This window comes from Ranitomeya variabilis, chromosome 4, assembly GCF_051348905.1.
Source record: "Ranitomeya variabilis isolate aRanVar5 chromosome 4, aRanVar5.hap1, whole genome shotgun sequence".
In the NCBI taxonomy this organism is placed as follows: Eukaryota; Metazoa; Chordata; class Amphibia; order Anura; family Dendrobatidae; genus Ranitomeya; species Ranitomeya variabilis.
This window is the reverse complement of record NC_135235.1, coordinates 760,238,060-760,252,365: the sequence shown is the minus strand read 5'-3', so window position 1 is coordinate 760,252,365 and position 14,306 is coordinate 760,238,060. Positions and strand designations below refer to the sequence as shown.

At 48.4% G+C, this 14,306-nt stretch overlaps 1 protein-coding gene and 2 long non-coding RNA genes across 3 annotated transcripts in view; 2 read left to right on the top strand and 1 right to left on the bottom strand.

Annotated features, from left to right (window-relative positions):
• LOC143766882 (oocyte zinc finger protein XlCOF7.1-like) overlaps nt 1-1,754 on the bottom strand; it is a 138,041-nt gene extending 136,287 nt beyond the window's left edge. The window contains exons 1-5 of the mRNA XM_077254880.1: nt 1,627-1,754; nt 791-940; nt 482-661; nt 276-399; nt 95-192 (exon numbers count right to left, since the gene is read on the bottom strand). Coding sequence (XP_077110995.1) covers nt 95-192; nt 276-399; nt 482-661; nt 791-940; nt 1,627-1,629 — 555 coding nt within the window. The 5' untranslated portion in view covers nt 1,630-1,754. The remainder of the gene's footprint in view (nt 1-94; nt 193-275; nt 400-481; nt 662-790; nt 941-1,626) is intronic.
• Nucleotides 1-14,306, top strand: part of LOC143766904 (uncharacterized) — a 216,924-nt gene that overhangs the window by 193,919 nt on the left and 8,699 nt on the right. The gene's annotated exons all lie outside the window — the stretch shown is intronic.
• LOC143769378 (uncharacterized) lies at nt 12,479-14,106 on the top strand. Its single transcript, XR_013214381.1, has 3 exons — nt 12,479-12,906; nt 12,993-13,055; nt 13,987-14,106. It is a non-coding gene; the product is annotated as an uncharacterized LOC143769378 (long non-coding RNA).

The window sequence follows — 14,306 nt, the reverse complement described above, 5'->3', positions numbered from 1 at the left end:
ATAACTCTGGTAACGATTTTTTTCGGGTACCGGAATTATCTGGACGTGTGAGACTGCCCTAAGGGAGATCTCCTGACACCTTCTCTCCATCTACCTGATGGTCCTGAGGAGCATTGGGATCTTCTTGCTTGCAGTCTTGTGGAAGAAGAGGACGGGGACATCTCTCTGGTGTTGTCCTCTTACTGGATAGATCTGGAGGAAACACATACAGGGAGTGAATTCATTCTTTACATACAGATAATTATAGGCTGTATGTATTTATTCCTGTCTATTACCTGGAGATGTGAGGGTCTGGGGAACCTCCATTACGGCGTTCTTGTACAGGTCTCTGTGTCCTTCTAAATACTCCCACTCCTCCATGGAGAAATAGACAGCGACATCCTGACACCTTATAGGAACCTGACACATACAATGATACCGTCATCCCCTGATCCCTTCATAGTGTTACTGTATAATGTCCCAGCATTCCCAGCAGTGTCACCTCTCCAGTCAGCAGCTCAATCATCTTGTAGGTGAGTTCTAGGATCTTCTGGTCATTGATGACCTCATGGATCAGGGGGTGAGGTGGAGGCCCCGTGATTGGGCTCAGGGGTCTTCCCCATCCCTCAGACACAGGGTCCTGACAGCGATCACTAGAGGTCTTCTTCACCACTGTGTAATCCTGGTAATGGAGAGACACATTAATAAATCTCACTACAGACATTTCCAGAGTCCTCACCTCTCCAGTTCTGTCCATCTGTTATTCCCATAGATAAGAATGATGTAATGTGACGTCATCAGAATCTCTCACCTCTCCAGTAAGCCGGAAGAGGATCTCTAGGGTGAGGTGTAATATCCTCTCCGCCATCTTGTCTCTGTCCATATCCATCTGTGATGGGTAAATCAGGTAAATTCTCTTTTGTAGAAGATCTTCACTGAGAGGATCCGATATTGTAGAGACCTGAATGAGAAGATGAGCCGATGTAACATCATAAGAATCCTGTGTAATAATACAATTACTGGAGATAATAAGGGAAACATATGAGGAGATTTATTATTTTACAGTATTTAGTTTCCTCCTTTACATCTACTAATAAATCCTATATATTTAGGCCACAGACAACAAGCAGTTTCCTCCTCGGAGTCGGCAGCTGAATACGTTTCTCATAGACTCATCTTCCATAACGCTAATTCTCGTCTCATTTACCGACCCTGGAATCGGCATTAGCAATACTGCAGGAGATATTCATTACACGCGACAGGAGAAATAACTACTTCATGATGAGGACGACATCTTCATCTTCTACTACGGCTCTAGAGACATATGTGGCCAGAGTCGGTCACTGACTCCATCACCACCGGCCGTCTATATGAAGGTTTCCCGTCTTCCCCGCACTGGAATCTTCTATCACGTTAGATCTCAGCTCTGATTCACACACAGAAGTTTGAGGCTTTTAGAAGAGACTGTTGGTAAGAAGGAGAACTATGAGGCCGATGTCTCCATGTCCAGGGCTTCTTTCTCGGGATATGATGGGTTTCTTTGGTACTTTCCCCCCATTAGAAGGGACACCGGTGGATATTGGGGTCTTTACCTGCTACAGTCCTGGTGGGATTTACTTGGTAACGTGGACGATGGACAAATCTCACCATCAATTCCCCTCAGACTGAATGAACATCGCTCCTCTACTCGGCTCTATGGATCTAGGATGAAATCCACTGCGGCCCCTGCAAGAGAAGAAGGAGAAAGAGCAGAAGGTGCTGAGACCACAAATGGCGGAGATTTCTACAGCTGCTCTGTGCGCACAGGACCTGTGATGAGGTCACAGGAGGGGAGGAGTCAGGGGTCACATGATCAGGGCCTCAGTGTGTGCAGGACTCTGCTGGTTGTCATGGTGCTGGATGAGGGGAAGTTTATGTGTGAGGTCAGGAGGGGTTTACAGTGTGGATGAAGCAGAGCCGTGTGTGTACGAGGTGTACGGAGCAGAGCCGTGTGTGTGCGAGGTGTACGGAGCAGAGCCGTGTGTGTACGAGGTGTACGGAGCAGAGCCGTGTGTGTACGAGGTGTACGGAGCAGAGCCGTGTGTGTACGAGGTGTACGGAGCGGAGCCGTGTGTGTGCGAGGTGTACGGAGAGGAGCCGTGTGTGTGCGAGGTGTACGGAGCGGAGCCGTGTGTGTACGAGGTGTACGGAGCGGAGCCGTGTGTGTACGAGGTGTACCGAGCAGAGCCGTGTGTGTACGAGGTGTACGGAGCAGAGCCGTATGTGTATGAGGTGTACGGAGCGGAGCCGTGTGTGTACGAGGTGTACGGAGCGGAGCCGCGTGTGTACGAGGTGTACGGAGCGGAGCCGCGTGTGTACGAGGTGTACGGAGCGGAGCCGCGTGTGTACGAGGTGTACGGAGCGGAGCCGTGTGTGTACGAGGTGTACGGAGCGGAGCCGTGTGTGTATGAGGTGTACGGAGCGGAGCCATGTGTGTACGGAGCAGAGCCATGTGTGTACGGAGCGGAGCCGTGTGTGTACGAGGTGTACGGAGCAGAGCCGTGTGTGTACGGAGCAGAGCCGTGTGTGTACGAGGTGTACGGAGCAGAGCCGTGTGTGTACGGAGCAGAGCCGTGTGTCTACGAGGTGTACGGAGCGGAGCCGTGTGTGTACGAGGTGTACGGAGCAGAGCCGTGTGTGTACGAGGTGTACGGAGCAGAGCCGTGTGTGTACGGAGCGGAGCCGTGTGTCTATGAGGTGTACAGAGCGGAGCCGTGTGTCTATGAGGTTTACGGAGTGGAGCCGTGTGTCTATGAGGTGTACGGAGTGGAGCCGTGTGTGTACGAGGTGTGTGGAGCGGAGCCGCGTGTGTACGAGGTGTACGGAGCCGAACCGTGTGTGTACGAGGTGTACGGAGCGGAGCCGTGTGTGTAGGAGGTGTACGGAGCGGAGCCGTGTGTGTACGAGGTGTGTGGAGCGGAGCCGCGTGTGTACGAGGTGTACGGAGCCGGACCGTGTGTGTACGAGGTGTACGGAGCGGAGCCGTGTGTGTACGAGGTGTACGGAGCGGAGCTGTGTGTGTACGAGGTGTACGGAGCGGAGCCGTGTGTGTACGAGGTGTATGGAGCGGAGCCGTGTGTGTACGAGGTGTACGGAGCCGAACCGTGTGTGTACGAGGTGTACGAAGCGGAGCCGTGTGTGTACGAGGTGTATGGAGCGGAGCCGTGTGTGTACGAGGTGTACGGAGCTGAGTCGTGTGTGTACGAGATGGACGGAGTAGAGCCGTGTGTACACAGCGGAGCCGTGTGTCTATGAGGTGTGCGGAGCCGTGCGTGTACTAGGTGTACAGAGCGGAGCCGTGTGTATGCGGAGCGGAGGCGTGTGTACGAGGTGTATGGAGCGGAGCCGTGTGTACGAGGTGTACGGAGCGGAGCCGTGTGTATGCGGAGCGGAGGCGTGTGTACGAGGTGTATGGAGCGGAGCCATGTGTATGCGGAGCGGAGGCGTGTGTACGAGGTGTATGGAGCGGAGCCGCGTGTGTATGAGGTGTACGGAGCGGAGCCTTGTGTATGCGGAGCGGAGGCGTGTGTACGAGGTGTATGGAGCGGAGCCGTGTGTGTATGAGGTGTCCAGAGCGGAGCCGTGTGTATGCGGAGCAGAGGCGTGTGTACGAGGTGTATGGAGCGGAGCCGTGTGTGTACGAGGTGTACGGAGCGGAGCCGTGTGTATGCGGAGCGGAGGCGTGTGTACGAGGTGTATGGAGCGGAGCCATGTGTATGCGGAGCGGAGGCGTGTGTACGAGGTGTATGGAGCGGAGCCGCGTGTGTATGAGGTGTACGAGGTGTACGGAGCGGAGCCTTGTGTATGCGGAGCGGAGGCGTGTGTACGAGGTGTATGGAGCGGAGCCGTGTGTGTACGAGGTGTCCAGAGCGGAGCCGTGTGTATGCGGAGCAGAGGCGTGTGTACGAGGTGTATGGAGCGGAGCCGTGTGTGTACGAGGTGTACGGAGCGGAGCCGTGTGTATGCGGAGAGGAGGCGTGTGTACGAGGTGTATGAAGCGGAGCCGTGTGTCTACGAGGTGTACAGAGCGGAGCCGTGTGTTTGCGGAGCGGAGGCGTGTGTACGAGGTGTATGGAGCGGAGCCGCTTGTGTGCGAGGTGTACGGAGCGGAGCCGCGTGTGTACGAGGTGAGCAAAGCCGCATGTGTACGAGGTGTACGGAGCGGAGCCGCGTGTGTACGAGGTGTACGGAGCGGAGCCCCGTGTGTTCGAGCTGTACGGAGCGGAGCTGCGTGTGTACGAGGTGTACGGAGCAGAGCCGTGTGTGTACGAGGTGTATGGAGCAGAGCCGCGTGTGTACGAGGTGTACGGAGCCGAACCATGTGTGTACGAGGTGTACGGAGCGGAGCCGTGTGTGGACGAGGTGTATGGAACGGAGCCGTGTGTGTACGAGGTGTACGGAGCTGAGTCGTGTGTGTACGAGGTGGACGGAGTAGAGCCATGTGTACACAGCGGAGCCGTGTGTCTATGAGGTGTACGGAGCGGAGCCGTGCATGTACTAGGTGTACGGAGTAGAGCCGTGCGTGTACTAGGTGTACGGAGCGGAGCCGTGTGTACGAGGTGTACGGAGCAGAGCCGTGTGTGTATGAGGTGTACGGATTAGAGCCGTGTGTGTATGGAGCAGAGCCGTGTGTGTACGAGGTGTACGGAGCAGAGCCATGTGTGTACGAGGTGTATGGAGCCGAACCGTGTATGTACGAGGTGTACGGAGCGGAGCCGTGTGTATACGAGGTGTATGGAGCGGAGCCGTGTGTGTACGAGGTGTACGGAGCTGAGCCGTGTGTGTACGAGGTGTACGGAGTAGAGCCGTGTGTGTGTTCGGAGCAGAGCTGTGTGTCTATGAGGTGTACTGAGCGGAGCCGTGCGTGTACTAGGTGTACGGAGTAGAGCCGTGCGTGTACTAGGTGTACGGAGTAGAGCCGTGTGTGTACGGAGCAGAGCCGTGTGTCTACGAGGTGTACGGAGCGAAGCCGTGTGTCTACAAGGTGTACGGAGCAGAGCCGTGTGTACGAGGTGTACGGAGCAGTGCCGTGTGTGTACGGAGCAGAGCCGTGTGTCTACGAGGTGTACGGATCAGAGCCAGGCATGTACTGAGCGGAGCCCTGTTTGTATGGGGTCCTGTGTACTGACCAACCATATACCCCCAGCTTTAGGTTCGGTCACAGACCCCTCTGTGTACGCTGTATACACCCGTATACCCCCAGCTTCGGTCACAGACCCCCCTGTGTACTCTGTATACACCCGTATACCCCCAGCTTCGGCCGCACACCCCTCTGTGTACGCTGTATACACCCGTATACTCCCAGCTTCGGCCGCACCCCCCTATGTACGCTGTATACAGCCGTATACCCCCAGCTTCGGTCACAGACCCCTCTGTGTACGCTGTATACACCCGTATACCCCCAGATTCGGCCGCACACCCCATGTGTATGCTGTATACACCCGTATACCCCCAGCTTCGGTGACAGACCCCTCTGTGTACGCTGTATACACTCGTATACCCCCAGCTTCGGTCACAGACCCCTCTGTGTACACTGCATACACCCGTATACCCCCAGCTTCGGTCACAGACCCCTGTGTGTACACTGTATACACCCATATACCCCCAGCTTCGGTCACAGACCCCTCTGTGTACTCTGTATACACCCGTATACCCCCAGCTTCGGCCGCACACCCCTCTGTGTACGCTGTATACACCCGTATACCCCCAGCTTCGGCCGCACCCCCCTGTGTATGCTGTATACAGCCATATACCCCCAGCTTCGGTCACAGACCCCTCTGTGTACGCTGTATACACCCGTATACCCCCAGCTTCGGTCACAGACCCCTCTGTGTATGCTGTATACACCCGTATACCCCCAGCTTCAGCCGCATACCCCTCTGTGTACACTGTATACACCCATATACCCCCAGCTTCGGTCGCTGTTAAATATTAATTATTAATTGAATTATTCTTATTCAATCCTGTACTGAGCACATTGCTTCTTGCTGACATTACAAAGGGCTATTTCTGTGTATGTAGCTCAGAGCATAAGTCAACACCATATAAAGGGGAACACGTAATCTGTAGGACACATATATAAACACAGCTCTTAGGAGCTGCAATGTGGTTTTTCTGTGGACAATTCAATAAACCACTACATGTTTTATGAGAATATCATGACATTTTTTCTTTAAGAGTAACGCACCTGATAAAGTCCTTAAATAAATGTGCAAAATAAGCATATTTAACATTGGCCAAGCCAGCCAGTTTTGATTTTTTGTGCTATTTTTGCGTGAATTACCTTCATCTTGCACATGGGGGAAGAGAAAAGAGCTTCGCTAGATATTGTGCAAGTTTTCAGGAATTCCACTTCAAAACTTCAAGTCACAAAGATTTCTCAAGAACCTACGAGTAACAGAGACTTTAACAGGTGTCAGACAGATTGACAAGCACTAGCATTGGAAGTGCTGAAAATGGACGTGCTGAAGATCAGAGCCCAGCAAAAGAACTACAAGCTGAGATATTTAAGGTAAGAAAAATGGATTTAATTAATTCATATGCTAAATCAAGTCAGATAGAATTTGTAAGTTTGTACAAATCTAGCTTAGAAATATTTTGGCTTAGCTTATTTGCAGAATGCAAGATAGGAAATCTAAAGTTAGATTCTAAGCTAATATCTAGGAAAAAAGAAAAAGAGCAACTGAAATATATATTACATATGGTTTATGTATTTAACAAGTTTGTTACAGAGAAGTTCAAAAAAGATTGTGTAGAAAGAATTTCTAAGGAAATGGAAATTAATGATGTTCCCAAGATTGACTGTAATGTAAAGAGTGAACAAGATGTGACACACGTGTCTGTAATGACCACTCAAGGTGACCTTGTCTCTCATGATGAAAAACAAGATGGAGGAAACGTAGGAGACATGACATCTGACAAAGATGATGTACGAGGGACAGATGTACAAGGGCCACTAAAAATAGAAGACGACTCAGAAGCCCAACTTCAAACTAAATCTAGGAAAATCTTGTTAAAATTATGCAAAATCATTCCTGCATATGATGACAAAATCCATGTGTGCAGAAATTCAGAGATATTTGAGAGTTTTGCTGATAAGTTTGATTTGACTAATGAGGAGAAAAATCAGTTGTTTAAAATGTGGCTTCCAGTAACTTTTTCCAGAAGGCTCTCATTAAAAATGCAGAATGATGAGTTCCATGAAGAAATGACTGATGTAGAAAGATTAAAATTTTTGATATTCTGTGGATTAAAAGAAAATTATCCAGATATTGATATTCTTCTAAAATTGAAGATTGGCCGGAAAGAATGTACTTTTACATTCATGTCCATATTTGAAAGGTTGTACAAAATTGTCATTACGAATTTGAATAAACAATCAATGATAAATTGTTTTGTAAACAAATTTGGATTCCTAAATCCTGTATCTCGTGTTATTGCATCACAAAAAGATTCTTTATTTGAATGTGCGCAATCCCTTGATTTTTCTAGAAAACATGAGAATCTTGAAAGGAAAACAAATCATACTAAGCTTTTTAAAAACAGGCAGAATTATATCTTATAAGAACCCAAAATCAAAATCTCCAAAACTGACCCAAAATCAAATCTATGAAGTACGAAGAAAATTACATATTTGCTACAAACCCTATGAGTCCATTAAAGAAGCTGCTCTGAATGGGTTAAAAGTTGACGGGCCAGATCTCTCTGTAAAGATGACAGAAATTGACAGAAGCAGGTGAGTATAGGGGGTAGACCGAACACTCCATTATCACAGCTCATTAGTCTAAAAATGATCTTATTAAATAGCGCTTTTCAACAGATTATTGACAGAGAGTTGAGATTTGGTTTAGGAATTGGCTAAAAATGTAATTATATGATGTGTAAATGAGTTATACAATGTATTATTTATTAATATGTAATTATTTTATACAATATAATTCTGCAGTTATATATTTATATATATTAATATAGTATACAGTAAATACTGTAGTATATTTGTATAAGTAGAGACTATATTAACTGTATTTTTATATGTATAGTGAAATAATTACAATTTATTCCAGTAATAATACTTAGAATTACATTAAATACATTTATCAAATATATACATATGTATAACATATTTAAATTATTTTGTTTCTAAATAAATATGAAATTAATCTTATCTCTTATCTTTCCTTAGAGTTTTCATTTCAAAGCAGGAATTGAACAAAAAAACCTCTTACATGAATTTATGTCTTTATTTACACAGGAAGTTATAATAACTGCATGATTATATACACTCACCGGCCACTTTATTAGGTACACCTGTCCAACTTCTTGTTAAAGGCCCCGTCTCACATAGCGAGATCGCTAGCGAGATCGCTGCTGAGTCACAAGTTTTGTGACGCAACAGCGACCTCAGTAGCGATCTCGCTATGTGTGACACGTACCAGCGATCAGGCCCCTGCTGCGAGATCGCTGGTCGTGTCGGAATGGCCTGGACCTTTTTTTGGTCGTTGAGGTCCCGCTGGGTAGCTCACATTGCTGTGTTTGACACCTTACCAACGACCTCGTTGACGACTCAGACACCGACAATAGGCGTGCATTTGCGGTGCCTTTTCCGCGTCCACTCAGTTCCGATTGGTGGTCGCTACTGCGTTCTGATTGGTTTGCGGCCTTGCCATATGAGGTGACACGATAGCTCTTCCATCCTTTGTCCCTGAGCGCGTGCAGATCGTTGTTGAGTTCTCCGGCCTGCGGCTTCTATTCGTTTGGATTCTTCAACGGTTCTTATTTTATTCTGTGCACGGTAAGTATCGTTTGGGGTCTCTAATGCGTTTTCATTTCTCCCAAATTTTTAAAGGGCACCTACTAATTACCTGCAATTATTGCTCTGGAGGGAGTGAGGGCTTGGCTGCTATCTGTGTATATATACTTTTAAATGGGCTGCTATTTTTGGGGGTGTGTTCTGCGTGCACACCCATACAGCATGTTTTCTGCCATGCATGGTAACAGAATGGAGTGCACTTTTTTTTTTTTTTTTTTTATTTGTTTATTCATTTATTTATTTATTTATTTATTTTTTATATAACTTTCTCATCTTTTATAATTTTATGTGTTTCATTTTGCAGCATCATGAACAATGCGCAGTGTGCTGTTGTGTTTGCTGCATTGATGGTTGAGGAAGCTCGGCGTCAAGATGAGGCACGGATGCTAGAGAGGCGTTCCAAACGAAAGCGTCGCATGTGGACCAGAGAGTGGCTGCAGAAGAGGTCTGATTTGTCCCACATGCAACTTGTACGAGAGCTTCAGGAGAAGAATCCTCATGATTTCCGCAACTATCTGCGGATGTCTGAGGAATCCTTCAAACATTTACTGGAAAGAATTACTCCACTGATTCAACGGAAGGATACAGCGATGCGTGCTGCCATCCCGGCAGATGAAAGATTGGCAGTCACGCTGCGATTCCTGGCCACCGGGCGCTCGCTACAAGACTTGCATTTTTCTTCAGCCATTTCAAGGACCCTGCTCAGCGTTCTCATTCCAGAGACATGTAATGCGATTTTCCACAGTCTACGTAGCTACATGCAGTTTCCCAACACGGAGGAGGAATGGAAAAAGATTGCCTCCGATTTTGAGGAGCTTTGGCAGTTCCCTAACTGTGGTGGGGCTTTGGACGGGAAACATGTCCGTATCACTCAACCACCTAACAGCGGATCCTATTTCTATAATTATAAGGGCTATTTCAGCATCATCCTGATGGCCCTTGTTAACGCAAATTACGAATTTATAAATGTAGATGTTGGCATGAACGGAAGGGTTTCCGATGGTGGTGTTTTAGAGCACACACTCTTTGGAGAGCGTTTGAACAACTGTGACCTTCACTTGCCTCCCAACTCAGAGACTAGAGGCAACCTTAATTTTGTATTTGTCGGTGATGAGGCCTTCCCGCTTCATCCCAATCTTATCAAACCGTTCCCCCAAAAAAGTATAACAGAGGAAAGAAGAATTTTCAATTACCGCTTGTCAAGGGCACGTCGGGTTGTAGAAAATGCCTTCGGTATCATGGCTAATCGCTTCAGAGTTTTCCACACACCTATTAACATGAAGCTTGAATCGATAGACTCCGTTGTTTTGGCTTGTTGTGTGCTTCACAACTTCCTTCGCCGTCGCGATGCTTTGGCGTACAGCCCACCTGGGTTCGTGGACTCTGTGGGCCAAGTAAATGGTGAAGTGCAGCTAGGTGAATGGCGCGCAGACAATCCCGCAATTGCAGGCCTTCAACCATTGGGACCTGGCAGAAACACCCACGATGCGAAGACCTGCCGAGACAACTACAGCCAATATTTTAATGGTCCTGGTGCTGTTTCTTGGCAGCATCAGAACTTGTGACTCAGCAGCGATCTCGCTTAGTGAGACGGGGGCTTTATAGTGGGCAACTACTGACATTTATACACTGTTTTACTTATTTTACTGATTTGTCTAATAAACTGTGTGTTTAACCTTGCAAAAGCTTTGTTTCTCTTTCTTTCAGCAGTAAGGGCCGTATATACATAACGTATATACTCGAGTATAAGCCGAGATTTTCAGCCCAAATTTTTGGGCTGAAAGTGCCCCTCTCGGCTTATACTCGAGTCATGAACAGTGGTGGGGTCGGCGGGTGAGCACTGTCATATATATGACAGAGCTATGGGGCAACGTTGCAGAGCACTATATGGCACAGCTATGGGACAATAATGGTGCAGAGCACTATATGGCACAGCTATGGGGCAATAATGGTGCAGAGCACTATATGGCACAGCTATGGGCCAACGGTGCAGAGCACTATATATATATGGCACAGCTATGGGGCAACGGTGCAGAACACTATATATATGGCACAGCTATGGGGCAACGGTGCAGAGCATTATATATATGGCACAGCTATGGGGCAATAATGGTGCATAGCACTATATGGCACAGCTATGGGCCAACGGTGCAGAGCACTATATATATATGGCACAGCTATGGGGCAACGGTGCAGAGCATTATATATATGGCACAGCTATGGGGCAACGGTGCAGAGCATTATATATATGGCACAGCTATGGGGCAACGGTGCAGAGCATTGTATATATTGCGCAGCTTTATGTGGAGCATCTATGGGGCCATAGTTAACGGTTTGGAGTATCTATTTTTAATTTTCAAATTCAACGGTACCTGCTGCATTTTCCACCCTAGGCTTATACTCAAGTCAATAAGTTTTCCCAGTTTTTTGTGGCAAAATTTGTGGGGTCGGCTTACACTCGGGTCGGCTTAAACTAGAATATATACGGTATGTGCATTCCTATGTATACAGATACATCCATACACATCAACATTTAAATATAAATACCTATCTAAACATTAATACATATCCATACATAAAACCACATACACTCCAGGCTTCCAGTGCAACCGGAGACGCTATATTGCTAATGCGTTACATTTAGAACGCTGTAGCGTAGGAGATTGCAATACAGACCGCAGTAGCGTCCTCTAATAACCGCGGTGACGTTCATGCGTCGTGGGCGTGGTTTGCGGCGCTGATGCGTTGGGGGCGTGTTAAAGGTCAGTGCTGTGGCCTTGCTTTTAGCTCGAGGCGGCAAAATGGCGTCCAGGCGACGTGCAACACCTTGGGGTGACGCAGAAGTGCGTTATTTAATAGCTGAGGTGGATGCCCGTGATTATGCATGTCATAATCACCAAGAACATCCCGTCCTCCATAAGCAGGCTGTGCTGCGGAGGATCAGTCGGGGCCTAGCGCAGAGATTTGGAGTGCAGCGCTCCAGTACACAGATCCGGAAGAAGCTGGCGGATCTGCAGTACAGGTCCAGTGAACGCCTAGCCAGCATCCGGTCACAGAGCCTTCCACATCGTGGTGAGTGTTGTTAAGATAGGTTAGCATAGTATATGGCCATGACCGTTTTGAGTGTTTCCTGCTGCCTCCCCAGTTGATGAGTATGCACAGACTGTCAGCACATTCATGGCAGATCCACCAGTTTTTGGGTGGCGTTCACCCAACGTCTGACACACCGTTGTAAAATGAGGGGCATGTATACACACATACGTATACACCTCACAGTGCTCCATCTTGTATATTGGCAGCACATAATGCTCGGCTCCGCACGCCTCGTACGTACACACCCGGCTTGGCTCAGCACTCCTTGTACACGCCCGGCTGTAAAATGAGGGGCATGTATACACACATATACGTATACACCTCACAGTGCTCCATCTTGTATATTGGCAGCACATAATGCTCGGCTCCGCACGCCTCGTACGTACACACCCGGCTTGGCTCAGCACTCCTTGTACACGCCCGGCTGTAAAATGAGGGGCATGTATACACACATATACGTATACACCTCACAGTGCTCCATCTTGTATATTGGCAGCACATAATGCTCGGCTCCGCACGCCCCGTACGTACACACCCAGCTCGGCTCGGCATGCCTTGTACACGCCCGGCTGTAAAATGAGGGGCATGTATACACACATATACGTATACACCTCACAGTGCTCCATCTTGTATATTGGCAGCACATAATGCTCGGCTCCGCACGCCTCGTACGTACACACCCGGCTCGGCCCGGGACGCCTCGGACACACCTGGCTACGCTCTGTGTTTCTCGTGCACACCCGGCACTGCACAGTCCTGCATACAATGAGGCCCCTGATCACATGACCCAAAATACGGCCCAGTATATGGCGGCACATTTGTTACAACAGTAATTACAGTGCAGCACCTCAGGTATGAAATAATGTTATAATTTTTTTTTTCTCCAGCCCCAGATGACACAGAGCCCCAGCAGGAGTCAACGACAGGCTCGTCAACAAGAGGGTCACCAGCATCACTCCGTGACATGGGTGAAGCCTTGTCCCCCGGTAATTCTTTTACTTAAAAAAAAGGTCCATACAGCTCGTAAAGGATACGATTGTCGTGTACTATAAAGTGTTGTATATTTCCCTAGGCGGTGATGCCAGAGGATCCGGGTGGTCCCTTAGTTCTTCGTCACCCGATTTACACAGAAACCGTAAGTGTTAAATAACAAACACGTACATGATACTTAAGGCCCCGTCTCACATAGCGAGGTCGCTAGCGAGAACGCTGCTGAGTCACAAGTTTTGTGACGCAACAGCGACCTCAGTAGTGATCTCTCTATGTGTGACACGTAGCAGCGACCAGGCCCCTGCTGTGAGATCGCTGGTCGTGTTGGAATGGCCTGGACCTTGTCTGTTTGGTCGTTGAGGTCCCACTGACATCGCTAAATCGTTGGTAAATCGCTATGTGAGACGGGGCCTTTAGATGCAAGTAGAACCTAAAGGCCCCGTCTCACATAGCGATTTACTAACGATCACGACCAGCGATACGACCTGGCCGTGATCGTTGGTTACCAGCGTAAATGTAAAAAATAACAAACAGTACATACGCACCATCTGATGTCCGTCAGGTCCCTTGCCGTCTACTTCCTGCTCTGACTGTGTGCCGCCGTACAGTGAGAGCAGAGCGCAGCGGTGACGGCACTGCTGTGCTCTCACTTTACGGCGGCAGTCAGAGCAGGAAGCAGACGGCAAGGGACCTGACGGACATCAGATGGTGCGTATGTACTGTTTGTTATTTTTTACATTTACGCTGGTAACCAGGGTAAACATCGGGTTACTAAGCGCGGCCCTGCGCTTAGTAACCCGATGTTTACCCTGGTTACCAGTGAAGACATCGCTGGATCGGTGTCACACACACCGATTCAGCGATGTCAGCGGGACCTCAACGACCAAAAAAAGGTCCAGGCCATTCCGACACGACCAGCGATCTCGCAGCAGGGGCCTGATCGCTGGTACGTGTCACACATAGCGAGATCGCTACTGAGGTCGCTGTTGCGTCACAAAACTTGTGACTCAGCGGCGATCTCGCTAGCGATCTCGCTATGTGAGACGGGGCCTTAAGTTTTACCATTCCCTCCATAGAAATCCCAACATTAGAGGACCTCCAGGCATCACACAGGAGGATGATGGCGACAGTCCAAGAGCACGGAGTGATGCTGGATCGTTTTGTGGCTGCACAACAGCAGGGCGGCAGCCATTAATTTTTTTTATGTTGATGTTTTTTTTACTATGTATGTTTATTATGTTGTTGTTACCTTTATATTGTTTATTAAAAAAAGAATTCCGTTTATATCCCCTGATGTGTATGATTTTTTAAAAACAACTAACATGTTTCAACACTCACACTCATAATATATATATGCATCTGTATACATGCACCCAGCCCATTACCCCGCCTACTA